The 27,478-nt window shown below is 40.3% G+C and overlaps 1 protein-coding gene across 1 annotated transcript in view; it reads left to right on the top strand.

Moving 5' to 3' along the window:
- TMEM135 (transmembrane protein 135) overlaps positions 1-27,478 on the top strand; it is a 180,757-nt gene that overhangs the window by 59,367 nt on the left and 93,912 nt on the right. Inside the window, exon 5 of the mRNA XM_080598275.1 lies at positions 18,842-18,907. Coding sequence (XP_080454401.1) covers positions 18,842-18,907 — 66 coding nt within the window. The remainder of the gene's footprint in view (positions 1-18,841; positions 18,908-27,478) is intronic.

Below are 27,478 nucleotides of genomic sequence, written 5' to 3'. Positions count from 1 at the left end.
GAGTTCGAGGAATCCCTGCGTCTCCAGGAGAGAGGAACTTCAGCCCTTGGGCCACTTCAGCTCCAGCAGCACTAAAGCATTTTGCAGCATGCGTAACTTGAGAAATTGTTCCATTCATTAGCTAATTAACCCATGAGATTTCAAACAGTCTGTGAGGAGCCTGCTGAAGCGTGCTGCTCTGCTTCCCGTTGCATCTCAGGGTGTAGCCTGTTATTTCTGTATTTGCTCCTCACAATCCTAGCCATCCAGGCAATATTTAATGGAAATCAGCGGGTTTTTCTCTGTGCTTAATAGTTTTTTTTTTTTAAGTGTGCAGAACAACCAGGCATCTTGTGCCAAGCAGTAAGAGAAAAGAGGCAGGGGAGCAGTGTGGGGTTCGGGGCGTGCTTGGTGGTTCCTCCAGCCACGCAGCGTGTTTGTCGTGAGCACGGGTTATGTAGAGACAGTGTGCGCCTGGGAGAGGTGTAGCTTACCTCCGTCAAGTCCTTTTGTAGGGTATTTGGATGTCGACGTGGGCATTTGCATACAGGTAATGGAAAGTTCTCTCTGCAACCAAGGTTATTTCTCTCTGGCACAATTTGAGATGCAGATGGTAGAACTTTTTAGCCCTGTGGCTAATAAGACCTTCCTAACACAGATACTGTGCTTCTTCTCTACTTTACTGTAAAGAACAAAGCAGATCATTTCTCTTTCCCTCCTCACTAGTTTAAAGTGAGCCCCATTACTTGCCATAGGAACTACTTGCCACTTAGTCCTATTAATTGCCACAGAAACTGTAGGCAGTGATAATAAAAACTGAGAAATATAATGAAATATGGGAATGTTTTAAAGAACTATAAACGCAATTAGCTATTCTATTTTTGTTTAATCCATTATGTAGTTAGAAACAAACTTTCAGGAGGCGTATTTCTTCTTCCAGGCTGTAGGGATGGGAAGGAAGATGGCTTTGTGCTGAAGGAGGGAGGAGACGGTTTCTTTTTAGAGTGCTTTTCAGTCACAGCGTGTTTCTCAGCATACTTTAAAGTAGAAAGATGAGCATACTGTATGCAGTGTCTTTGTGAATATCTGAAAGTATACAGCATTATTTAATCATAATGGGTGTGCCCTAAGTATTTATAGCAGTTAACGAAATCACTTGGGCAATTACGACTGTTACATCAAAGGGTTAAATAGTACTTTTGCTGTAGACTTTTAATTAGCATCACATTAATTACGTTAACGTTTCACTGAAGTTACAGATATGTCCTTCTATTGCTCACCTGATTCTTTTGGTAGCAGTATTAAAAACTTTGCTAATTTAAGCCCGGAATAGTGAAAACGTTAGGCTTTATAAACTTTACTGTATAAGAAGTTAGAAGTAATGGAGTTCTTTTGATTTTGATGGGTTTGAGCATCTTTTCCATATGGCTTCAATTCACGTTTTAATCAGAATGTGGAAGTCATTACTCTGACATCTGAAACTGAGGTAGCAATAAAAAAAATTATCACAAACAAGACAGCAGACACAAATTATTTTGTGTTTATTACTGGGTGGCCCTTTTGAAACTTTCCCAAAGTTAATTGGTTCCAGATATTTGAGGATCGAAACTGTATTATGACAAATTTATTTCTGGTCATATTTAACTTGTGTCTCCTCAGCAAGGCTGGTTTAAACAAACAAAAAAGTTGTCAACCCACTCATGTCTGTCTCCAGTTTTTGTTGTAGTAGCTTTAATCCTAGTGATTTGGTTTAATAAAGACCACTGAGAAAACAAACACTGGTAGTTACTGCCCTGCTTTTGTAAATTATTTATCATATCTCTGAGATTTTACTGTGGCATAAGTGCTGCTGCCTTAGCTTAAATTGTTCACAAAGATGTCATGTCAGATTGAATGCCCGTGTAGGGTTTATATATGCCTGTGAGCAATGGTTCCTGCTGTATTTGATTAGAAAGTATTTGGGCACGTCTGCGTACGTGCAGACCTTGCCGAGCTGTCATGGGGAGCGACTGACCAGAGCAAGCGAAGCCACGCGGTCTGTACAAGTGATAGCTGTCTTGCTGTGACGCACAGCATGGTCCGTCTGAATTGTGCTGGGATGGAGGTCCTGGGCAGTGGTTAGTGCTGGGCTTATTCGTGCTGCTTCATGGTTGGGTGCGTGGGGAGCTTGGGGTCCTCACATGAGAGCCGGGCGAGTCCGGCGCGGGGCGTGCAGCACCTCAAGGCCTTCTTGTCGTGAGTTAGTGCAGTGCGTTTGCTGTGGAAAGTGTAGCGTAGATTCATCGATGTTGGAAAAGACCATCGAGATCACCAAGTCCAACCATCCGCCTGGCCTCCTGAGTCCCATCCCTAAGCTGTGTCCTTCAGTGCCACGTCCACGCGTCTCCTAAATACCTCCAGGGACCAGGGACTCCACCGCTTCCCTGGGCAGCCCGATGCTTGAGAACCCTCTCGTGAAGAAATTCTTCCTGATATCCAAGCTAAACATCCCCTGGCACAACCTGAGGCTGTTTCATTGCATTCTGTCACTTGTCACCTGGGAAAAGAGGAGGTTAATTATGGCTACATGGCATTTTAAATGCATATCGCATGTGCATTATTATATATGTTCTTTCTATGTGCATGCTTTTGTGTAATCTATTGCTTGTTTATGGAGTATTCTTATACCACTATTGTGTATCAAACTCTTCAATAGCTGCATTTTTCCCTTTCAAAACTAAATATAGGGCCCCAAAAAGCCATTATAAGCCAAATCAGACTTACCTTTAATATGTTCCTTAACTACCTGGCAATATGTAACCCGAACCTTTTTTGTTCCTGTAAGAAAAAAAAAACTTTTTTCAAAGTAGCTGAACTTTATTACGGGTGTCATTTTTTCCTTCTTAAAGACTCTTAGCATCTGGAGTTAAATAGCTAATAGTTAAATAGCTAAAGCTGTTTCTAACAAGTAACTGAAATAAGTAAATGAAAGTCTTTCAACAGCAATGTCAAAAGTGGATATGGCTGTGAGTTAATTAACTTAATTAACCTTCTCTTAATGAGGAGATCTCATTTATAGCTGGGCAGGCCACAGCTTTAGAAAATGGTCTTTCTTCTGTCAAAGACTGCATTATCCAGGTATGGCGTAGGGGTAATAGGACAGGCAGACACAAATTGCACGTGTATGTGTAAACTTTGAAAACATCACTGGTGAGTCAGAGAAAGCCTTTGCCCGTCTGCATGCTTACCAGAGTTATCAGTAAGTTAAAAATGCTAAAGGAAACATTAGATTTGTGGAGTGATGGTTTTAATTAATACAAGTCTATGCTCTGTAAGTGTTGTGTTTGTAAAAATTATGAAAGAGCACTAAACTGCATTAGGGTAATTTATGGGCCAAATAAATGTCAGTTGCTATGGGAAGCTGGTGTAGGAAACAGTGTAACTAGGAAAAAAAAAGGTGAAGAGCTAGAGTAAATTGTAAACATGTAAGAACAGTGATACAATTGTTTCTTTATATCCACCCAAGCAAGTGTAAGTTCATTTACAACATATTTATTAACAGTCTCAGGCCAATAAAGCAACACTTACAGAGCAGTTTTGAAAACTTTCCAGCTCTCTGTTTTGTGTAGTGACAAGTCAGACTAGTGCCTTTTTTTTCCCTCCTCTTTAATAAGGAAAACAAAAAATCTGTATTCCTGGCTCCTTTATAAGGCTGTTAACTTCGCCGGTTGGCGTTGCAGAGCAGCGTTTGCATTGTGCTCAATTAGTGCAGATGAAGCACTAGGAGCGCCAGGTTCAGAAACATACTTAATTACTATAAAACACTAAGAGATCCATTCATTCGGAGTTTCTGGCTCTGGGGGTGCCAGCCACAGAGACTCCAGCAACTTCTGAAGCCTAATCCTGCTTCATGTCTCCACGTTTCTGTGGCACTTGCAGTTTGGAAGCTGTAATGCGGTCTGGCTGTTTACGATCATGTGTTGCCGTGCCTCCCATCTGTAGCATATTGTGGAAGTGAAAGCTTGGTGCATAGGAATAAACTGAGAACGACCTTCCTTGGTAGGGTTCAGAATAATTTAAAGTATAAAACGGCACCCCTTTTTCGGGGACAGGGAGGATTGAAGGGTCTTTTTCAGATAGCAGGGCTGTGTCAAAACTGATTGATTTTGGAGTAGGGTTTGCTTGCAGCTCGCAGTGGCTGTTCTAGGTTGATGGTTAGTTTGGTGACAGACCTCTCCCAGCTCGATGACAAACCTCTCCCAGCAGCCAGTAGTAGAGGCTTCTGGTTGAAAACTTATTTTTGTACACAGCTACTTGGCCTCTAAACCAAGACTTTGCACAGATGAGCACCTGCTGCTTCCCGTGATAAGAGCAGTGTATGAAACAAGAAAAGTGCACCTCAGAACTCCAGCTGAAGCTGTTTTATCCAGAGGCTTTCGTAAAATGTTATTTCACCCTCCTTTTTCTACTCTGTGAAGGAGCTGGCTGCTATCAGAAAGTCTTCCCGTACAGGTACTTGTGCTAGCATTGAGCCTCTTAACACAGCTGTTTCTGGAGAGCATCTTAACTGTTGACAACTTGTGCTAGCAACTCTGTGGTTGCTGCAATTTATGCAGCTCCTTTAAATGCCAGTGCTCTCAGTCTGAGCAGCATCAGCACCAGGGTGGTTTTTTTTTCCTGTCCCTTATGTCAGCAAAAAGGTGAGACTTTTAGCATCCGATGGGTGAAATGGGAAAGCTTGTAGTGAAGACCTGGCACATGGTGGTTTAACCTGGTCTTAGCTACTCTTAGTGTTTACAAAACAGATGCATCATTTCTTCAGCTGTGCTCTGAAAGCTTTGTGTGAGTCCGGATGAAGGCATCATAACGGTCTGATTTACGAGCACTTGTGATGTTTCTGCACTTACCAGGATTAATTTGGTCATTTGGTGGGCAACAAAGCATATTTTGGGCTCAGTTGATTGTCTGCCATGGTCTCTAAATTGTTTTTAGTATTGCTACATTCCTTATACAGTTCCTTCTTCTGTGTAATTTATGTTCTTTTTCCCAAGAGGTATGAGCTATTATTTGGCTGTGCTAATGTACAGGATGTTCAAATGAGCATGCTTATCCATGCAGTCCAGTGCAGTTTATATAATAGACCGACTACATGTATTTGTTACCTTTAAATCTTGCCAGGAATAACTGTACGTTTTGTTCCTGGTCAAAACTCCTTTTCCTTGTTATTTTGTACTTGCTGGAAGCGTGTGTTGTCAATCTCAAAATCTGTGTAGGCTTCTCAGCTTTCTTACATGCTTAACATAAAGAGAATGGGTAAGTGTAGGGTGAATAATGTTCAAATATAAGGGGTTCTGTGGTTTGCCTGCCCCTCAAATGGGGAGCAAGAACTTAGCTTCAACTTCAGTGTAAACTTAAGCCTAACTCGTCATTGCTTTCCCTAATTTTCCCAGTACCGTGATACAACTCTACAACATTTGGAGTAACCTAGGACCATGCCAGACTTTCTGGATAATAAATCTACCAGGAGATTTACAACCAGTGGGATCAAGTGCACCCTCAGTAAGTTTGCAGATGACACCAAGTTAGGTGCGTATGTTGATCTGCTCAAGGGTAGGAAGGCTCTGCAGGAGGATCGGGATAGGCTGGACCGATGGGCTGAGGCCAACTGTATGAGGTTCAACAAGGCCAAGTGCCGGGTCCTGCACCTGGGGCGCAACAACCCCAAGCAGCGCTACAGGCTGGGAGATGAGTGGTTGGAAAGCTGCCTGGCAGAGAAGGACCTGGGAGTATTGGTTGATAGTCGGCTGAATATGAGCCAGCAGTGTGCCCAGGTGGCCAAGAAGGCCAACGGCATCCTGGCCTGTATAAGAAGCAGTGTGGCCAGGAGGGCTAGGGAAGTGATTGTCCCCCTGTACTCGGCTCTGGTGAGGCTGCACCTCGAGTACTGTGTTCAGTTTTGGGCCCCTCGCTACAAGAAGGACACGAAGGTGCTCGAGCGAGTCCAGAGAAGGGCAACGAAGCTGGTGAGGGGTCTGGAGAACAAGTCTTACGAGGAGCGGCTGAGGGAGCTGGGATTGTTCAGCCTGGAGAAGAGGAGGCTCAGGGGCGACCTCTTCGCTCTCTATAGGTACCTTAAAGGAGGCTGTAGCGAGGTGGGGGTTGGTCTATTCTCCCACGTGCCTGGTGACAGGACGAGGGGGAATGGGCTAAAGTTGCGCCAGGGGAGGTTTAGGTTGGATGTTAGGAAGTACTTCTTTACTGAAAGGGTTGTTAGGCATTGGAATGGGCTGCCCAGGGAGGTGGTTGAGTCACCATCCCTGGAGGTCTTGGAGGTCTTTAAGAGACGTTTAGATGTAGCCCTTAGTGATATGGTTTAGTGGAGGACTTGTTAGTGTTAGGTCAGAGGTTGGACTGGGTGATCTTGGAGGTCTCTTCCAACCTAGATGATTCTGTGATTGTGTTCCTGTGTTACCCTAAGAAATGCATGAACTCAGCTCCAGGCTTCAAATCTCTTGCTTTGTTGTTGCTCCATGTGAACATCATATGTTGTATGTTGGGACGTGCAAATTTCCTGCTTTCATAAGTAATACATTTTACAAGGAGAGCAGACTATTATGACAAAAGGTACACACATTTAATGCGCTACCAGACATTTGTTAATTCTTGTAATAATTCAATTAATACTGATCATGTGACTCGAAATTGAAATGTGAATGCGAAGAGCATGTCTTCAACTGACTGGGGTATTTTGGTGTGTTTTGTTCTTTGATTTTTTTAATTTTTGCTGGATGTTACAGAAAATTGAATATATTTTCACTGAAGGATAAGAAGGAAATTTAAGACTGAGTGTTGCCCTAGCGACCACATTTGTAGTTAAATTTAGGTCCTTGTTTAAAAGTTGGCCATAGTGGAGACCTGTGCTTAACAAACCTTTTCTATATAGTAAGTGATTTTTTTTAAGTTTTATTGTAGTTTTTTGTTTTCTCTAGATTTCTAAAATTAGATTCAGGGATAGTTAGTAGTGTTCTTAAAAGTGTCGTGCTGTTAATTACATGATACTTCGGCCTTAAGATTACATATCTTTTATAATAAGAGAGTTGAGATTAATACAGTGTGAGTAACAATACTAATACTGATTAATACAGTTCTTTCTGTCATTGTGAGAGAAATTAATCTGGGAGTGCAAAATATTTCAGTTGTAAGGTTCACTTATGCACATGGGAAAGTTATTTTTAAAAGCAGGACTGAAAGAGATTGTTTTCAGTCCAAAGTGAGCATCACATTTTTTTGTGTATTTAAACCTTCCTTAAAAAAGAGATTCTCATCTCCCATGGCCTTTTCTCTGCTCAGCTGTAGTCTGCAAATAAGTCACAGTAAAAATTTATCCTCATCAGTCAATTGTAAAGTGGTAAATGCAGTAATCATAGTTGTCTAGAACTGTTTGTTCTGCTGGTGTTCAAAAATAATTTGACAACTTGTTGTGATTCAGCGTTTCCTACACAGCTGACACCCTGGTCACTTGCAGGGTTCCCCAAGGCTCTATTCTGGGGCCAGTTCTCTTCAATGTTTTTATCAAGTATCTGGATGCAGGACTCGAATGCATGCTAAGTAAACTTGTGAGTGATACTGAATTGGGAGGAGTTGTTGATTCCCTCCAGAGCAGAGAGGCCTTGCAGAGAGATCTTGACAAATGAGAGGGCTGGGCAACCACCAGTTGCAGAAGTTTAACGAGAGCAAGTGCTGGATTCTGCACCAGGGAAGGGACAACCCTGGTTGTACATGCAGATTGAGGGATGAGAGGCTGGAAAACAGTCTTGCAGATAGGGATGTGAGGGTTCTGGTTGCCAGCAAGTTTATCATGAGCTAGCAGTGTGTCCTGGCAGCCAAAAGGGACAAAATTGGGGTGCATCAGGCACAGCACTGCTAGGTGGGCAAGGGGGGGATTGTCCTGCTCTGCTCTGTGCTGGTGCGGCCTCACCTTGAGAACTGGGTGCAGTTCTGGGAACCCCAGTATAAAAAGGATATGAAACTACTAGAGATTATCCAAAGGAGGGCTACAAAGATGGGGAAGGATCTAGAGGGGAAGACATGTGAGGGGCGGCTGAGGTCCCTTGGTTTGTTCAGCCCAGAGCAGAGCAGGCCGAGGGGAGGCCTCATGGCGGCCTGCAGCTCCCTCACGAGGGGAGCGGAGGGGCAGGCGCTGAGCTCTGCTCTCTGGGGACAGCGACAGGACCCGAGGGGACGGCATGGAGCTGGGACAGGGGAGGGTCAGGCTGGGTGTTCAGAAAAAGTTCTTCACCCAGAGGGTGGTCGGGCACTGGGACAGGCTCCCCAGGGCAGTGGTCACAGCACCGAGCCTGCTGGAGTTCAAGGAGCGTTTGGACAGCTCTCTCAGCCATAGGGTCTGATTTTTGGGTAGTGCTGTGTGGAGCCAGGGGTTGGACTCGATGATCCTTGTGTGTCCCTTCCAGCTCAGGATATTCGGTGGTTCTATTTGCCCCTCGCTCTTTCTTGATCTGCTGGTGTATGTTTTTTAGCATATTGAAATTTTAGTGGTCTTCACGTTCTCAAGTCAGTGGATGGAAAAAACCTAATTTAATATCCTTTATTACTTTAGGTGGTGATAAATATCATTAGTCTATAAAAGGAGGAATTACCATGGTAGTACAATCAATAGTAGATTTTTGGACCTCTTGATTTCCCACCCTGGGAAGAGAAGACCACAGTGTGTTTGTTTACAGGGAAATCTTCTGTATTTTAGTTGTCTTGTCTGATATCTGGCAGGAGGAACAAAAGGTAAAATCCTGGTCTTTTGCATAAGCTTACCTGCTTTACCAGTAATCTCTTTGTGTTTCTTCTTGCTTTGCTTATGATTTGCCTTCTGAATTTTACAGAAAGCGAAGTAGGGTTTTTACAGACCTGGCATTGATCACCACAGCACCGTCTGTACCAACCATCCAAATTGTATCTAAGGGTAACATTCGGTGAGAGAACTGATGTGTGATAATAGGAATCAAGTCCTACAGTTTTTGTGTTACAGTAGGCAAAATTTTCTCCCTTAGATGAAAGCAAGTCTGAGTATTGTTATGGTTAGAAATCTATCTGGCAATAATTACACCTCATTTTACACTACGCATGGATTTTTCATAGTGTTGAAGACAGTTCATAGCAGCAGTCTGGGCCGTTACAGTACTGTTGAACAGGCCTGACCAAAGACGTTTTGGGACCTTCTTGCATTTTAGGAAATGGAGTTTGTAGCCAACTTTATCCTTGTAGAGTTTGAATCTGGCCAATGCCTTGATTTTAAGGACATTTTACTAATTCAGCTTGCTGGAGGCAATTTCCCCCGCTTCAAAGTTGGTCTACAAGCTCCAGCCCAGTGCTCAGCAGAAGGAAATCCTGCTCCAGGTATCTTTGGTGCATGGACAGCATTCCAAGATTGGGAGAGAGAAGTATCCAGCTCTGGCATGATGGAGACAGAAAGGAAAGATTTCTAACATAGCTACTACACATGGGTGAATTCTGCTCCTTTTTTTTTTTTTTTTAAATTCAGAATTCTTTAGCCACAAAATTAGAGGTGGTGAGTTTATATTTCTCATAATTTTTGTGTGAGCACACTTGACAGACTTTACGATGTGTCACTGTTGTATGTTGGACTAAGGTTTTGAAGATTGTGGGTGGAAGTTAGGTCAAAACATTGATTATTTAAAACTTAGGCTTCTGGAGCACAAGTCCACTGCGACTTCTGTCAACTGGCTTAGCATTCAGAGCAGACATGGCCCTTCTGGTAGCATATGTAAAGCGTGACTTCCTTCTGAGTTTGGTCTTCTGATCAAAATCTTCATGCCTTTCTTGAAAAAGAGAACAGTCTGCAAGTGTGGTTTGCTTTGGGCCCCACACCACTTGGAAGAGAAGCCTTAAACCCCAGAGGTAGCAGCTGCTGGTCTTCCAGTTTTGAAGATGCTTTGGAAGAAGCAATCCTGCCTGTTCACTTTCTCTGAAACAACTTCAGCTGCAAACTCATAGCAAGCTTTCTTTGAGCATTGTACAGCCCGTAAATGAAGGTTTCTACATGTGCTTCTATTGGTCAAATACTCAGTTTTCTCAAGAACAGGAAGAGGTTGACCAGCACTGCTGCCAGCACTCAAAGTATTGCTCTAAGGCCTGAAATTTGTATCTCTCCTTAAAAAATCTCCTACAAAAAAAATGTTTTAAAATAATGCAGAATACGGCATTATGCAAGTTAAGTGTTAGTTGCTGTTTCCTGTATAATACGTACTGAAATTGACTTCTGAAATTTCTTGTTGATTAATTTAATTGGTTTTAATCAGTTACAATCAGCATTTTGTTTTTATTTAATTACTGTGGACAACAGTATGTGATCAATAAAATCACACCAATTAATTTTGTGATGGGTCATCTCTGCGATATGCTTGCCCTTCATTGAAAACCATTTAGCTGCTGTCCAACACCAGTTAAACTCTTCTAGACAAGGGGGGATGCGTTTTTATGAGCTGCCCCCAAAATGAAATAGCATTAACCTATGTGTCCTGTTTCTAATTAGCTTGGAAAGATTATATGACACACACATGTTTAAACAATAAGATCGGTAAATGAGTTGAATGTCTCATCCAAAATAGATGCAGTCTGTAATACTTATTGTTTACTGCATGGTGATGATAAATCACTAGTTTGAAAATGTTTTTTGGATTAGGTTTGTATTAGTTTAACTCGTAAGTTCTTGGGTAAATTACAATACATAGAAGCAAAACAATTGAGACAAACATTTTTTTTTTTTCCGTTTGCAAAAACTAAGAGCTACTACTTAAAATTGCTACCAGTTGGGAAACGTAAAAGATGAGGTAATCCCCTAAAGGAAAAAAAGGACCATGGTTGTGAAACACATTAAACATAAATCTTGTAAAGCTTGTAGAAAATGCACTGAATTGAACCCACTCAGAATTCATGCTAACAAGAAATTCTGGTCATCGAAGGCAGATAAAGGAACTGTAAATTAATGTATTTAAATGAATCTGGAATTCCAGAATACGCACTTGGAAAAAATGAAGTAACGAGCACTATATATTTAGACAACTTTAATTTAGTGGTTACTAAAAAAAGTAACTAAAAAGTAGTGAAACTTAAAAATGTCAATGTTACAAGATCCACAGCTGCCGTAGCTCGCCTGTGTCATCGAGTGCTTAAATCCAAGCCATTTTTTCAGGAGTTAGAGCAGAGACTAGGGATCAGGAGCCTGGATTTGCTCTCAGTTGTCCCAGCAACTCAATGAGCATCTGTGGGTGGATCACAAAAGCTCGTCTCAGTCAGCTTTTACTTGTACCACGGAGGAATTTGACTTCATTTATGGCCGATTGGGAACTAATTCCACAGGAAAATCCCCGTGCTCATTTCCATGTCGTACACCCATCCTTTTCATGCATCTGCTTTATTTCATGGTGATGTTCTCCAGTGCTTTGCTGACCAGCGGGGCAGCTACGTCTGTTAGGAAGTTGCAGCGAGGAGCCAAAGCGGACTGGCAGGCAGTCGTATTGGAGTCTCCTTCTCTGGAGATATTCAAGGCCCATCTGGACACCTACCTGGGCAGCCTGCTCTAAGGAACCTGCTTTGGCAGGGGGGTCGGACCCGATGATCTCCTGAGGTCCCTTCCAACCCCTTCAATTCTGTGATTCTGTATTTAAGTATATGGCGTTGGAGGCAAGTACAGCTGGGGGCTGAAGGCAGTGCGTCCCCGTTCTTTGGACATGTCTGTTGTTCCTGTGCCTTGCTGTCCCTGCTGCCTCTGGCCAGGAGACAGAAATGCCCCGCATGCATCCGTTCCCAACAGGGGGAGATGGGACATCGTCCCCCCATCCGCTCGGGTGGGTGCACGTGCTGCTCCCCGGTGTTTTGGAGCTGGAGATCCGAAGAGCACGCACCCCCGGTGCCAAGGGAAGGAAGCGCTGCTGCCTGCCTACCAGTGTGCGGGCACATTCCCAGCCTGGCCGGGGTGGTCTTTCAGCTCTTATCTTTTATTCCATCTGACAGCGTTACTAGTCAAAGCCGTTTTTGACACTTGTCAGGTGCTTTCTGCAGGCCGGCTGGCAGTTATTTTCCATCCGTCTGAGCTGTGGTTGCAGAGGAGGAAGATTTTAGCTGGCTTCAGTGGTTTGTGTCTCAGATCCAGAAACCCGTGCTCTGTGCCAGTGCTGGGACTCCTTTCTCTGGCATTTGTGTCAAGGCAGAGGAGCTTAAATACCCTACTTCTCTAGTTTCCCAGACTGGCTGCTGGCCTATTTTATGGGTAATTCCAGCATTATACTGCTGTATGTGTGTGTGTCTGTATATATATATATATATATATATATGGTTTCCTGATACTTAATTATTTATAATTGCAGCTTTTGAGAGAGTTGAGGAGTTCACTCCTTTGTGTGGAGAACACAAGAAAAGGTAAAAGTCAGTTACAGGCTGGGACCAGGAATCCCAATTAAATACCAAGCATTGCTGCTTTCTTTGGGAGGAGGGTGGGAGGAAGGAAAGGGAGAAGAATGGGTAGAGAAGTCAGGAGAAGAAAAAATTATCTTGGAAAAAGTTGCAAATACCACAACTGCAGACTACTGGGTTCCGATTAAGATAAATAAATAAAAATGCTTTTATTTCATACTCTTGGCAGTGAGTAACGCTTGATTATTTTTGCACTTGGTTCACTCGTTCAGTGTGTGTTCTGCAGCTGGAAGCTTTACAGCTCTTCTCAGGAGAGGCTGAGGTTCGTGAGCTGGTCGGCAGCAAGGGGTGTTCTCGCAGTGAAAGCCAACTGCAAAGTGGATTTTGTAGTTTGCTTTCAGGCTTGCCATCGGCCTTTTCGGTGTGATAACAAAGAAAAATTTGCATTTTTGCTTGCAAAATGCAAATTGGTTTGAACAGTGAGCGCGGAAGGAAGAAATGAGTTTTAGTACAAGAACTCTGAAGTGGTGTCTCTTGGACACTGCCGAAATACAAGCGCTGTGCTCTCAGCTGATTGCTGACTGGCTGCAGCGTCTCCATGACATATATTACTTTTGGGGTGCTATGAAGATAGGGTAGGTTAATTAGGAAGAGTATTTGGGGTATCTTAGTACCCGAAGAGTCTTAAAGTACGGATTTAATTCAGTGAGCAAACAGAATTTGGCAATGTAATAGAAATGGTATTGAATTGATCATATGTATGTGGGTTAATTTTGAATCTCTGTTTAGACCACAGTTCTGCAAATATTCTAAGGTGCCTATATTATTAATCTTGTTAGTTTTAGTACTGGATTATGTATGCAGTGTTATTGATGAATTTTACAAAACCCCAATCGTCTAGTAAGGGAAATAATGTTCTTTTATTATTTGAGGAGGGAGAACCATTTCTAGTTAGTACTTCAGTTGTATAAGATATATGGCCAGGTGCGTGCTGTATTTCCTTTCTGTCCTCTAATCTTCGAGGTGGGCTTCCTCCCTCCCCTGTAAATTAGAGCAGACTTGCCCCTTCTCTTGCTGTGTGTCCCACAAGCTAGTGAATGCTGTGGCTCGTGCAACTCACAGATAAGTGTCTTTGCATCTCTTTGTGCATCTTTTCCTTTGGGGCAGGCAGTAAAATGCAGCATTAAATACTAGAATTATATTTCCCATCTTCTAAACTTGCACAAAGTCATACAAGAAAGCAAAGGAAAGATGTTGTGAAAGGATGCTGGTGCAGCACGTTCTCTGGGAGCCCACATTGTAAAAGCTGACAATGAAAAAGTTAGAGAAATTTCAGATAACTAGTGCAAGGCTCTCAGAATCTCTGTAAAATATCCTTTATCACAGAGCTTAAGTTGTGTAGTTTGGTTCATAGGGTTCATATTTTAGTTGCCTGTATAGCAGGTAAAGGTAAGAAGTGATTTGGTCTGCTGATGACTAAGAGGAAAGAACTTTATTGCAGTGCTTTTCATCAAATGTCATAGCCATAAATAAGCTAATCAGTTAAGTTAAATACAAATCATCTGGGATAAGGTTTAGATCTAGAAGGTTGCCTTACAGTTGATTTCTTGGGGAAGGAATTATGAAAAAATTGATTTCAGAAGCTTCTTGTACATTGTCCTATTCATTATTGCTTCTGCATCTTACCAAATCCCTCCTCTTTTTTGTAACACTTGTGCTTGTTTTCAAAAGCTGTGTGATGCGCAGCTAATAAGGGCTGTAACAATAGTTCATTTGCAATATGTAATTGAGTTGAAAAATGTTATTGATGATTTTGGATAGACTGTCATGAACCTTTTTTTAATGTCATTTGCTTTTTGAAAACAAACACAAATTTTAAAGGCCGGAGCTGTGAGCCAGTTATTTGCAGCCAAGATCAGCAAACTTAATAGGAGTGAAAAAAAGTCTTTTGTGTTATTCTATCCATTTTTGTATTTTTGTTCTTAAAACAAATTGCACCATTTCCATTCTAATTAAATCTGTAAATTGCTGTGAATGACTACCAAAGATCTGTGCTGTTCAGGACATATCTTTAAACATAATTCCTTTTTTATTTTATCTTTTCGAATTCAAGTGTAAAAGTAGATGCCAAAATTTGCCAGGTAATTAAAAGCACGTGAAGCATGTAGTTCTAAAATTAATTTGCTTTAGCAATCCCCTGCACTGCTGGTATTTGCAATTTTAACTTTGGTAAAAACAGTAACTATTTTGATGAAGTATTATGAGACCATTTTATTTTTGTGAATACCTAGAAAATTCAAAACATCTGCAATCTAAAATACTGCTTTTCTCGTTGTTTCTCCTACAATTTCCATCAATAATGCACAATTATTTTCCACTTCAGTTCTGATTCACACAAGCAGTTTCTCTCTTTTTTTTTTTTTTTAACCCAACTGCAAGGAGTTTGAAGAGAAACGACTGCTTCCTTTGAGGGGGAACACATCTTTGTCAATCGATGACATTAGAAGTTACGAGACGTTACGGAGTGGCAGGATACATCAGGCTGCCATCTCACCTCACATATAATCTGACACAGTATGCATTCCTTAAAATAAAGTACAGTTTTAGGATTCGGCAACTATCAGCTTGGCAACACATTTATTTCACACTGAGATCACTAAAACCATCTGTTGATGATTTTCTTTCTTATGGACCTCTGACTCATGCCTCTGAATAGAAGTTTCTAAAGTCACTGCCTAGGCCTGTAATGATTCTTATTTAGGGCTTATTGAATTGAATGAAAATAAATATAAACTTTTTACAGCTTCATAAAAATCTGATTACTAATGGAATACTTAATGCTAACGGAGACAATTAAAAGTGATTTAAATTCCCAGTTTACTGTTTCTTTGAGAACAGTATTCATATTTCTTAGATGGACAGTTTTGTCTTTTTAATTAGTTATTTGACATGAAGATAAATCCTATCTCCAGTCAGTTGTATTTCATAGTCAGAGTTACACATCCTAACATAAAACAGAAGATTATTTTAATATTTTCAGCATAAAAAAATGACATCACGAATGCGGTATTTTCAAATTAGGAAGGAATAAATGCAATTGTATGTAGAAACTTGGCAGGTAGTGGAAAAGCGTGTCATAAATATATGCAAGAATGCTGACGTTTCAACCAAGTAATTAAACTTACTCTAAATGGCGTATAACTGTGGGTGTCCCTGATCAAGGGTACTGTGAATTGTGAACCAGAAGAGCCGTGAGAAGAGTTTAGTGGGGGCAGAAGGGCAGTTCTGCCCTGATGGCTAAAAGCGTGCTAAATTTTTCCAGTAGAAATCTATTGCTGAAGTCGTCCAAGAAATTATTTTATTTGGTAGCCTTTGTTGAGAGGTTAATTTCTGACAGAGCAGTACTCTGCATGCTTTTTTCAGATACATGTAATCATATATGTGTTGAGTCTATTGAAATGGAAGGTCCATTTCTTTAAAGTTTGTGTTCCATTATATATGAGCTTTGTCAAAATCAAAACAAATTGTACCTGAATTTTATGCTGCATGAACATTGGCTGTTGTCATACCGATAACTTTGGTAGGTTCGAAATTAAAAACTAAGAATATACAAGACAAGATGTGTTCAATGAGCTGGGTTTTTAGCCAAAATTGATGTAATGACTTGTAACAATCCTTTCGCTATTAGCAAGATGTTATCATGTAGGGAATTTCAGAAAAGATGAGAAGTGGGTGTGGGAGCATGTTGTTCTTTTTTACCCTGATATTGTAGGACTCTTCCTTCATGTAGCTGTTTTCCCTTTATTCTCTATGGAGCATTAAGCGTGACGGAATTTACCGTTTCAAAAAATAAAAATAAAAATAGAGGGGTAAATGTAAGGTTTAAGTTTAGGTAATGGAATAATGTTCCTGTTTTTAGCACCCTACCTAGCTGATATTTCTCTAAATTATCCAGTTCTTTTGACTTCCACTTCCCAGTGTATATCTTGGGTTTAGGAGCTTCCTTGCCCCAGTCCCCCTTTAGTCCTCTAATCCCTTGTCCAAATCTCCTTTTCCCTTCTCCATCCCTGTGTTTATCCCTCCATGTTCAACCTGTACAGCTTGAATGGCAGCAGGGTGCTTTGCGTTTCGGGATTTAAACGTGGCTCGTCTTGTCGCAGCTGGATACCACAGGAGGAAGGCCAGCCTCCTCAGCTGGTGTGAAGCATTTCCACTCCTGAAGGAGAATTTGGGGAATTAGGCTGCGCTTCTCTGGAAAATCTCTGCGGATCAGCTGTAAATTGCAGTTTTTCTGGGACTTGCCACTGAAAAGTTTGTTGTGCAATGCTGGAACATGTTGATCAGGGAGGCAGCATGGCCTCCATCCCTGGAGATGGCCAACGCGTGGTTGAACAAGCCCTGGGCAATGTGCTCCTGGCCAACCGATGGCCCCAGCAGTCTCTGTTTTCTGTGGTTTACCGAGGAGAAAGCTGGCAATGGAAGACGTTGCGGGAGTTTGTCCAAAATGGAAGTGTTACACATAAGTTCCCATTTTAAGACTGGCAGCCTTTTCCTAGCCTGATCAGTGTAATCATCCGTTTGTGTGATGTTCGAGTTTTGTGAAGCCTGGGTCTGATCATTATCCTTTTGAACGATGCAACTTCGCTAAGCTTTCCCTTGGATTTTTGCGTTTTTTTTTCCTTGTTTCTGAATGGCTTTGACATCTGGCATGAGCTATGGGAGTACAAGAGTATTAAGAGAGATCTTTTACTAGTAGACACGAAAAGAAAGTCACACACACCAGTGGTTTTCAAAAGAAACAAAAGGAGCTTAGCTGTATTGACAGAATGCTCAGCTCGGTTGAAACATCCTTAAAAACGTTGGTGGGGAGAGCTGATGAAAGAAACCAATTTGGGGAAATACAAAAGGTTGTGTGAGGTTCACTTCACCTCTCAGAGGATAAAGGTTTGGGAAGAAGAGCCCCACTCGGGCACTGCCCCGCGCTGTTGCGGGTGTAAATGAAGCAATGCGTATTGCAGCCCGTGCCCGCAGCTCGCACGTTCATTTATCATTTACAGGTGCTGGGGGGGGAACGAGGCAATTAAAAGCTCTTTTATAATGTTATTTTCTGCAGGTAGTTATTTAGAAAGGTGAAAACCACCTCATCTGCACCTGGGAAGACCGAGCAATTAATCTCAGTAGATGTTTTTGGTACTGCATTTGTTGAGGTACAGCTGTCTTGTAGGACTGCAGCATGAACCCCCAAATCTTGCAGTCACATAAGCGTTGAGCTGCTTATTTTTTAAATTGCTATTTTAAAGACAGTCAGATACTACTGCGGCTTCAACTTTTTAAACATTTTTTCAAACAGCCTGATAATTACTTTTTAACATAGATCCCTAAATGTTAGAGTAATTTTTTTTCTATTAGAAACAGATATTAAAAACACGTTTCATTGCAGCTGAAATTGAAACCTGCTTCTCTACTTGCTATGGAAACAGCTCTTTGAAACAAATCTATTCTTGTGTATAGTGATGTGCCAATCCATGTTTTTATGTAACCAGTGAATTCTTTCGCTCCTTTTCCCAACCAGCTTGTAAATATAACAACATGGCAATTTGGCATACTTGTACTTAAAACCAAAGTTGAGAAATCAACAGAAATACTGGTCATTTATAGAAACCATTCTTTGCGCATTGCAGTCGTGTTGGTGGGTTGGGTTTTTTATCAGAAGGAAATGTGATACGGAACCTATCATTTTGTATTACAGCCTGAATTACGAGTCAGTAGTCGATGGTTATGTCAGAAGTATGTGTTTGTTGTCCCACCAAATTAAACAAAGGATGGGACAACTAGCAGAGGAACATGCGCAACCTAATTAAAGCCTGACCTAATTACAGATTTGCTCAGTGTTGTGTTCCCTGTCTTTTACACATGAAGAACGTTGTGTTTTATGATGCCACAATTCCTGGTGTCAAGAGGGGCACAGGTACTTCAAGGAAGAGAGTTTCATCATACTCTTGTTTGTTAATTTAAGGCTATAATATTTATCAGCCATTTAAAAAAATAAATTGCTTTCATGATTTGTAAAATACCATGCAGCTATTTTTCCCTTAGCGACCTGCTTTCGTGTGACAGCCTCTGGAAGACCATTATTTGGGGCTGAGCGTCTCTAATGTCTATGAAGAGACTTTTGTAACTACCACAGCGTCTTGGGAGGGAACACACGGTTCAGATGGCTGGTTTGTTGAGGATTTTGGTCTCTTCATCACCTCTCACTTTGTAATAAACCTTTGCCAACCTGTGCGGACTTTTGTAATTAACTTACTGAAGTGATTCAGTTGTAAAATGAATGCTGAATGTAGCTGACATTTAAAGAAAAAGTTAAATTTGAAACAAATCTTCATGAGCTGGGTTGTCTTTTTAAAAATATCTAATTTGTGTGTGTTTGTTAATGCAGGCCACAGAAACGTTGTTCCGAATGGCAGTAGCAAGAGGAGCTATTACACCTTTAAGACACGGAGAAGTAAGGCTAAATACATCTTTTCTTTCTCTTTTTTTTGCACATGTGGTATAAAGTTTTGTTAATGTAATGCTTTCAGAATTCCTGGGGGAATTATATTGCCTTCAGGTAAGTGAAGAGGGCTGGATTATATGTAACTTGCATGTCTATGTTAAAGGTTTTTTAAACAAGAGAAGAGGATTTAAATCCTGTCCAGTGGGAGATTAAATATTCTTCCAAAAACACTCTATTTTTCTCTCTGCCTGAATCATAAATTAGCATTATAACACAAGAGTCTCAAGTGTGTCCTTTTACCCAGGTAATTGTTCATTGGGTTTTCTATATTAAAAAAAAAAAAAAGCAGAATCCAGAGAAATTCACATGAGGTTGAGCTTTGTTACAGGGTAGCTCTAGAGAGTTTACTTCATTTTTTGTCTGTTTCTCTTAAGAAATGAGTAACTTCAGGTACTATGTGAATTACTGTATGTATAGTAATTATTATATATAGTTATATATACAATATAATATACATTATACCTAATGTGGGTTAATGCATTAAATATTTGAACTAAGGGATATTTGAATATTATGTTGCTTATACATAGTTCTGTTGATGGCGAACATTTATTTCTCTGTCGTGTTATAAGGTTAACATTTTTCTGAACATTGCTAATTATGTATCTCCAATACTAGGGGATGCAATTTATTCTTAGCTTGAATTTCATTAAAAAAATATATACTCCAGTTAGTCATGACACTCTGGAAATGAGAACTGATCTGGGCATTGCCACAGCTGGATGTCACAGTACAGTGATTTTAATATAGAAACTTTTTTTTTCATGACAATCTGATTTTCATCAAATTCTTATGTAACTCTGTGAAAAGTTTGTGCATTCAGTCTGGAACCTAGGCCAAGACTTACCTTGGGATCCCAGCTGTGCTGTAAAATGTTCCTTACACTGATGAAACTGCCTTCATTTTCCTTTTGAAACAAAATGATATATCTTTGCATCAGTGTCTGAAGACATACCTGAGATTTCCTGCCCTGACGTTGTTCACAGCTTTAGCTTTTCTGAATTTGGATCCTTTATACTTTTATGTTCTGCTCTTCATACTTTCCTACAGGAGACTGCAATACAACTTCCAGGAGTGCTAGTTGTGGAATATGTGCAATGCTTCCACATTCTCTCTGTTTAGGTTTTTCAGTGAAGGGTACTTAATTTTCTATGTTTTAATGAACAGGTTGCTCAGAAAGTTTGTGGAATGTCTGTCCTTGTAGTTACTTGGTGAACAATGTGAATTGTGGGGAGAAAAAAAAAAAGAAATGATTCTTTTAAGATTGTTACTAATAATATCACACATTTAAAACACAGGGACATCACGTGTAGATGTAGAACTCGGTAGCATAGCTTAGTGGTGGACATTAATACTAGGTTAAAGGCTGGACTAGATAGTCTTAAAAGTCTTTTCCAACCTGAATGATTCTATGATTCACAGGCATAACGATCTCTGTTGTGAACAGTGTTGGTCATTTCTGTATCTGCTACATCATATGCTGTAGAAATGATGTGGTAGAAAACGTTTCAGTTGTTTCTTCAGATATTTCCTCTGATCTTTATCAATTAAACTGCCTCAAGGGCTAGAGAGAAGTGGTGAGAGGTTGTAGCCGTGATTAGGAAGGGAGGAACTGGGTGAAAGTGCATCCGTTTGGCGATGGGGAACTGATATGCTGGCATGTCGTGTCCCGTGACATAGCCCGGGTTGGGCTTCAGTGCACGTCATGTAATGTTAGAATGAGAGAAATAAAAAGGCCTTTTTTCTCTCTTATATTTTTTTCAGGCTACATGCAGGGGAAAAAATATCTCGGCTCAGGGAAGATCTCTTCCTTAAATTCCATTGTAGAATTAGAATTTATTTAGTTTGAAAACGAGGAATAACAATCAAATGAAATCAATTTTTCCAGAAGAAACATGTAATTATGAAGAGTCACATTAAATTTTTTAGCTCTTCCAAGGACTTGCTAAACATTTGCACAGCGCATAAGTAGAAGGGGAGCCAGAAAAAAAAACAAATTGAATGTGAACTGAAGTTCACCGCATTCTGTTTGAGAAGTGTGAACTTGGCAGCTGAAATGAAAGCTGAGCAACTTGTTTATTGGCAATTCCAAACTCCGGGGGCAGCAGTCCAAATGTGCAAAAGTGCTGTTGGGCTTTCACAGCAGTGTTTAGAGTGTAGTCCCGTTTCACGTTTAGGAGGGAGTAGAAGTGTTCGATACTAGAAGGAAAAAATAATGTAGATGCTTAGTTGTTTTAAATCCATTTAAAAATTACAGTATTCTGTCTGCACTGCTGAACAGATTAATGGGCAGATATTTCTTCTGTGCAGACAAAACAGTTATCCATTTTAATCCAGTTGTCATCGACAGGTGGATTTGTAATATTCATTGCTTAGGGCAAATGCCTCTTCTCCTCCTTCTGGCCGTTCCCTGTTCCTTGGGACTCATCTTCTCGAGGCTGTATGCTTATAGAATTTTTAAATCTTGTTTTAATTATCCTTGAAGGAATTGAAAAATGAGGTGATTCTAGATATTTGACTTTTGGATGTGCTTTGTAAAATTACCGTTGAGAGTTTAGAGAATCACGCTGCCAAAAGTAGTTATCAAATTTGGGCCCGTAATGTTAGTAGTTTTTGAACTGGAGGATTCAGATCGTGAAGGTTCCTGAAGAATCTTCTCAGCAGTTGCCTTGCTCCTGGTTTGACCAAGTGCAGTAGCATCCATGGGAGGGAATCAAACCCCGGAGTAGAATTCCTCTTCAGGAATCAATACGTTGTTTTTCTTGTTAATTAGTGATTTCTGTCGGTTGCTTTGTCCTGGGGGGCGGAGCGTGGGGCAGAGCCTCGCAGAGTTTACTCATTTCTGTTAGCACTTCACGCTCGTTCCAGGACGATCCGAAAGCTGTACGAGCAGATGTGATCCCACCGAATCTGCGGCTGCGCTTGCGTGCAGGAGGCTCAGGATGCGTTTCATTAACTCCACGAGCTTTCGAGTCAGGGCATAGCTGCGAGCTGTGCGCTCGGGGTACCTGACACCACCGAGGGAACTTGGCCAGCTGTTTGCGGTGCTCGTGCAGCGGGCTGGGATCTCCTGCCATCTGCTCCTCGCGCCTTCCAGCCGCTTCCAGACGGTTCCAGCTGCCGTCTTCCTGGGTGCCAGCTGATGTGGCAGCAGCGGCAGAGATGCGAGGAAACAAGAGGAACTGCAGCCTGCCTGCTGAAGAGGATGAGAAAGGGAATAGGAGGAGCCTGGTGCCTCAGGTTTGACAGTTCACGCTTTCTTACCAGTTTTGCTCGCCAGTTCTGCGTCTGCTGGAGCTTCTGCTGTTGTATGCTCATCCTGTCCCCAGGGGGGACTGCCAGAAGATGGTTTAAGGGTTGGTAGTGGCTGTGAGAAGTCATTGGATGCATGATAGGGAGACGGAATGTGTTTGACAGGCAACGTTGAAGTCTGTTGACCATACACAGAAAAGTTTTCCCTAATTTTAATTGAAAGTGACCAGCTTTATTCACACTGAGCAACAAAGAAGTGATAATTGGAAGCAGTGTGTCACAAATAACGCTTGTATGTCATGTGGAGGTGCTGAACAGGACTGGATGTGGGACTGGGCAACTCTCTTGTTGGACTGGATGCCCCCTCATAAGCAGGGCATTGGACCAGATGACCACCAGCATCCCTTCCAGCCTCAGCCCTCCGTGGTTCTGGGAAGGAGGGGTCTGATTACGACAGAGTTTGCAGGACCGGTGTTAGCAATCCCTGTGGAAGAGGCTAACAGAAATGCATGCAGCCCATCCAGAGACGGAGCAGGCGGATAAACAGAGAGGGTGGAACGCTTAATGGAAAAATACCAAGAAATAGGTAGGCTCACGTGGACAGCAGAGGTGATGGCAGAGGCAGGATTCCCAGAGAGCCAGAAGTGATAACAGCCACGTTTGAACTCTGTGGATGTTAACTCATTTCTTACAACATCTTTATGAGTCTGTAAACTGTCTGGCTCTTCTGGGTGGAAGAATTCAGGTATGCATCTTTAGAGTTCTTCAAGTCAATCAGCAAAAAAAGCATTGCTGCTGCAGAGCTGGAGAAGAGAAAGGCTGTGCCCCAGGGGTTGTGCTCTTCCATCTGAAACATTAAGGCATAAGGGGGACCTTCAGTATGATGGAAGATTCTCTTCATGTAGGGTTTTTGTGCTGGGATATACAGGAAAAATTAATCTTGCACAAGAGACAGACTTGTATAGGAGAGTCAGAGCAAAAAAATAAAAAAGAGCTTAGGCTATACGATAGGCTCCATTTTATAATTACTGCAACAGCTAAGATGTTTTGAGAAGTTTCAAAGAAAGAAATGGAATCTTCAGTCTGTAGCAGTACCAAAGAATGCCATTAATTTAGGATATTTGGTAGTTTATTCCTTTTTTTTTTTTTCTGCTCCAGTTATACAAAAGCCTTTGTCCATGAAATGCCAATGGAAACAAAGTATGAAAAGGGATTTCTAGACTGTGTCTGTAAGTTTCAATGGGGTTCAGTTCACAATAACGTCTAGATTTAGCTGCAGTGCCTGAAGAGAGATCTATCCAAGTTGACATTGATTTGCCAGTACTTTGTTGTAAGAAGGCATGTCTTTGCTTTCCTTTAAAACTGTGTTTAATAAATTTCAGGATTACATTTTCATTCTGAGTATTTTCTGTAAGGAAAATAATATGAAGCACAGAGTTTTATGAACTTAGCCCAGTTACCTATAAAAGGTGATTTTGATGGATTTGTATTCATACTAAATACCTGTGATACACTTATGATTAAATTTTTACCTAGAAGTTAATCAAGGGGATTTGTAAGGATCTTTAACGTGCAATTTCTTTTATGTTTTTAGAAGTAAATATATAAAGGTGGCAACAGCAATACGAAATACTTCATTATGCAACAGTTCTCTTATTAGTTCCACAGACCTTATCCTCTGCTTTACAGTTTGCACTTGGGACAGATGTAAGATGACACAGTCCAAGAGCCACAGGTCTACCTGCATCGCTTGGGTTCAGTCTTTGAAAAAAGCACTGGGACAACTTTTAAGATAACATCAGTTTGTTTTGGTTTGAACAGGAAGGACCTTAGAGAAGGACCTTAGTAACAACAATGCAGTTATTTCCAAATGAGCCATCCTTATATTATTGTGATGTTTTATTTTGTCTTGTTTTGACAATCCAATATTCCAGCAGAGTATTTTTTCTTTATAACTCAAAACTACAGATTATATGAGAGGATGCATCTATATTTTAGAGTAATGCTATTAAAGTCAATAATAAATTTAAAAACATTATAAAAAGCTGAAGAAGTTGTGAAAGCATTTATTTTTTGCTATTGTGGGTTGCACTAACCGATAAGTAACTGTTAAATCACAAAATTCAGTAGTCACTGAAGTAACATTTCTAAAACAGTTTTGTATTTATATGTGTTTATACATGTGCATGCACACATATGGAGATTATACGTTCTTTTTCTTTTTCATTGTGGAATTTTCTTTTTTTTTTATTTTCTTTCTTTTCTTTTAAGATAGAATTTCTACCTAGGAAAGTAGGGGAAAATGTTAAAATGGGAGTACTAGCTCAAAGTTCCTTGCCCTCTTTCAGCCCCATACACCACATCAGAGCAGAATGTAGTGCAGAGTCCTGGAAACTTCAGGTGTGTAATTAAGTCAGTTAGACAACAATTTTTGTTATTAGTAGCAATAACTGTAATCACTTTTTTTTTCACAAGAAGGGACTTCCTGATTTTGCTTGTCGTTAGAGCAATTTGAAAGAGATCTTAGGACACATCAATTACTTCATTTAGGTCTGTTTTGTAAAGGCGACAGGGTGTAGATTGGTCATTTAAATGATGATCTCTATTCTGCATGAAGGGATTTATTCTAGAAATTACGGAATTCTAGATATGATTTTTAAATTTGGGGTTTTGTCACAGTGATGTGCCTGCTCATATTTTTAGCCAGCTTCATTTGTAATACATGAAACACAGGAAGACTTCAGGATTGTGGATTGTGAAAGGTATTGTGAATCACTTGAGATTAATTTCCATTCAAATAAAATTGCTTTGGGCACTCTGTTTCCCGTGATTTTAGCTCGAGGGCATACCAGGCCTAATCACTTACAGGCACGTTACAAACCGAGCGGCAACGTGATCCTAGACATCTGATCCTCTACCCTCTTGCCTTCCTATCACAAAGATGTCATTATTGCCGGGGTTTTAAAGCTCTGCTCTCACAGACTACACTGACATCTCTGATTTCCCTTCTTTTGTCTTGAATACTTTGTTACTGTCATGTTAATATGTGAGGAAATATGTTTGTTCAGATTTACATAAATCTTACAGCATGGGAGCCACTCGAGTTATGTCCCCGATGGTGCTCTACTTTTTAAGCTTATGTTGTAGCCAAGGACACTTTTTAAAAGTGCTGTTGGTCAAAATGAGTCTTGTTTGTTCTCATTGCAAATTAAAATTCTTCCTAGCAAACTGTGTTTGACATATACAAAAGAAATCTGGTTTGGTACAACGAAACTTAAATTCTTGTGAGGCCATGTCATAACATTCATGGACTTTTCCTGCCTTCAAAATAGCATTGTCAGTCTCTTGGATCTTATTTTGTGTTTTCTTTCCCTCCTGGTTGAGGGTTGCTAGTAGACAGAAAAATGTGTATTTTTTTAATTTATTATATTGCAAAACAATGTCAATTTAATTTAACCAAATCATATTTTCTGAATGCATGGTATAAGATCTAAAGTGCCAGTATGTTTCAGTATTCGCTTCTCTTATGTTTGCACTCTTATTTTGGAAAGGTATTACTTTGCAAAATTACAAAGAAGCAGTTACTTGCAGCCGAGTCCCTTTTCCTTTAAAGGGAGGTCATTCCTTTCTCTGTCCCCAAGAGTCAGAAAAATCAGATTTCCAGCTTTAAGAAAAATTGTTTTTAAATAGTAATAATAAAGAAGTAGTAGCATAGATCAGTGTTCTGAAGCATCAATTAAAAAAAAAAACAACTTTGAAATTAAGGACATACATAGCTCTACCTTTCTTTTTAGTGAAATCTTTTTTGATATTGAGCCTGGCTTTTATAACTTGTTGAAAAAGAGCAGCAAATTGGTAAAACATATACTTTAGAATAGAACTGTTTTGTAGTCTACTTACCTCAGGTTTCTTTTTGAGATGATTGTCAGAACTGTTGGTATCTGGAAAATCCTTCTGGTGGGTCAGAATTACTGACCAGTTCAGAAGTAGTTTAATTGCTTGTCAATAATATCTGGAAGTAATTTAAAAGTAAATAACTCTTCTGATTAAATACAGTGAAAACTGAAGCTGGAGGGAAAGAGAATGCCATAGGTCCCTAGAGAGGAAAATCACCAGATTCCCTTCACATTGTTCCATCGTTCACGGTTTGAGTGTTGTTTTCGCCACATGTTTGGTTGTGTAAAGGTGGTTTGTGTCCACATCGCTAGATCTTTGGTAATAGATTGTCCTGGGTTATCCTTTTTATGTGGTTTAGAGACATTTTTAATCATGAAGAAAGTAAATTTGTCTCAAAACCTTAGCTGAATGTAAAGAGCTCTGCTGCTCTTTTAATAGGTGATTTGCTTAGAGATATTCTATTTCTTGCTAAAAATCATCATGAGGCTTGACAAATACTCATGTATTCCAGATAATTTTAAAGTGGAGTGGTGGGATTCATACATTTCAGGTATTGTGTATGCTGTAAATTTAAGGTAGAAATACGTGAAAACAGGATAATGGCTACATGTTCCAGAATATGGAGAGTTACCACTTAAGAACGATAACACTCACGTTTGGAAACAGAGAACTTTTGATTTCACTTCTGTTTTGAAAGTCATCTAAGCAAGCTATCTAAGTGATTTATGTTTTTTATGTTTTTTTTTTCCCTTTCTTTTTCTTTTAATGTATGGGCAATGTAGCCTGTCTGCTTTTCATAAACTGGAACAATGGGGTTTAGTACTTAAAATGTTTGACATATCAAGCTATGCATTCTTTTTATTGTAAAGTAGATCTTTTAATGCAGGCTGATAGAATATATTTATATTATTATAATCATAACTTCCCCTTTGTGAAGTAAAACATGACTCTAAAATGCATATTGGATTATGCTCTCAAATATTTGCCAGATATCATCAAGAAGGTTTTGACAAGCAGCAAGGGAAGGAGGGAGTTAGCTCTTTTAAAGATTTTGTTCTTTCTTAAAACTTTCTTTTACCTTCCCTTTATATTGCACATTTGTTATTTTTTCTCATAACAAATAACAATAAAAAATAAATGGACATCAACTACTTCATTGCTTATAATATATGTAGATTCACTTTGAAGAAGGGATACTTTCAGTGGGAATGTAATTTGCATTCATTCATTCCCAGCTAATGATAATTAGTATTCCTTTAGGAGAACAATGCAAATGCAAGAATCACACTTAAATGATTGTTGGTGTTTCCTGCCTGCTCTTTAGAATTATCACTGAATTCAATTATCTGAGTAATGTCTTCCCATTTCTAT

The sequence above is a fragment of the Anser brachyrhynchus genome, assembly GCF_964034855.1.
Source record: "Anser brachyrhynchus genome assembly, chromosome: 1".
Taxonomy (NCBI): domain Eukaryota; kingdom Metazoa; phylum Chordata; class Aves; order Anseriformes; family Anatidae; genus Anser; species Anser brachyrhynchus.
The sequence above is the reverse complement of the archived record's forward strand: the minus strand, read 5'-3'. Positions and strand labels throughout refer to the sequence as shown.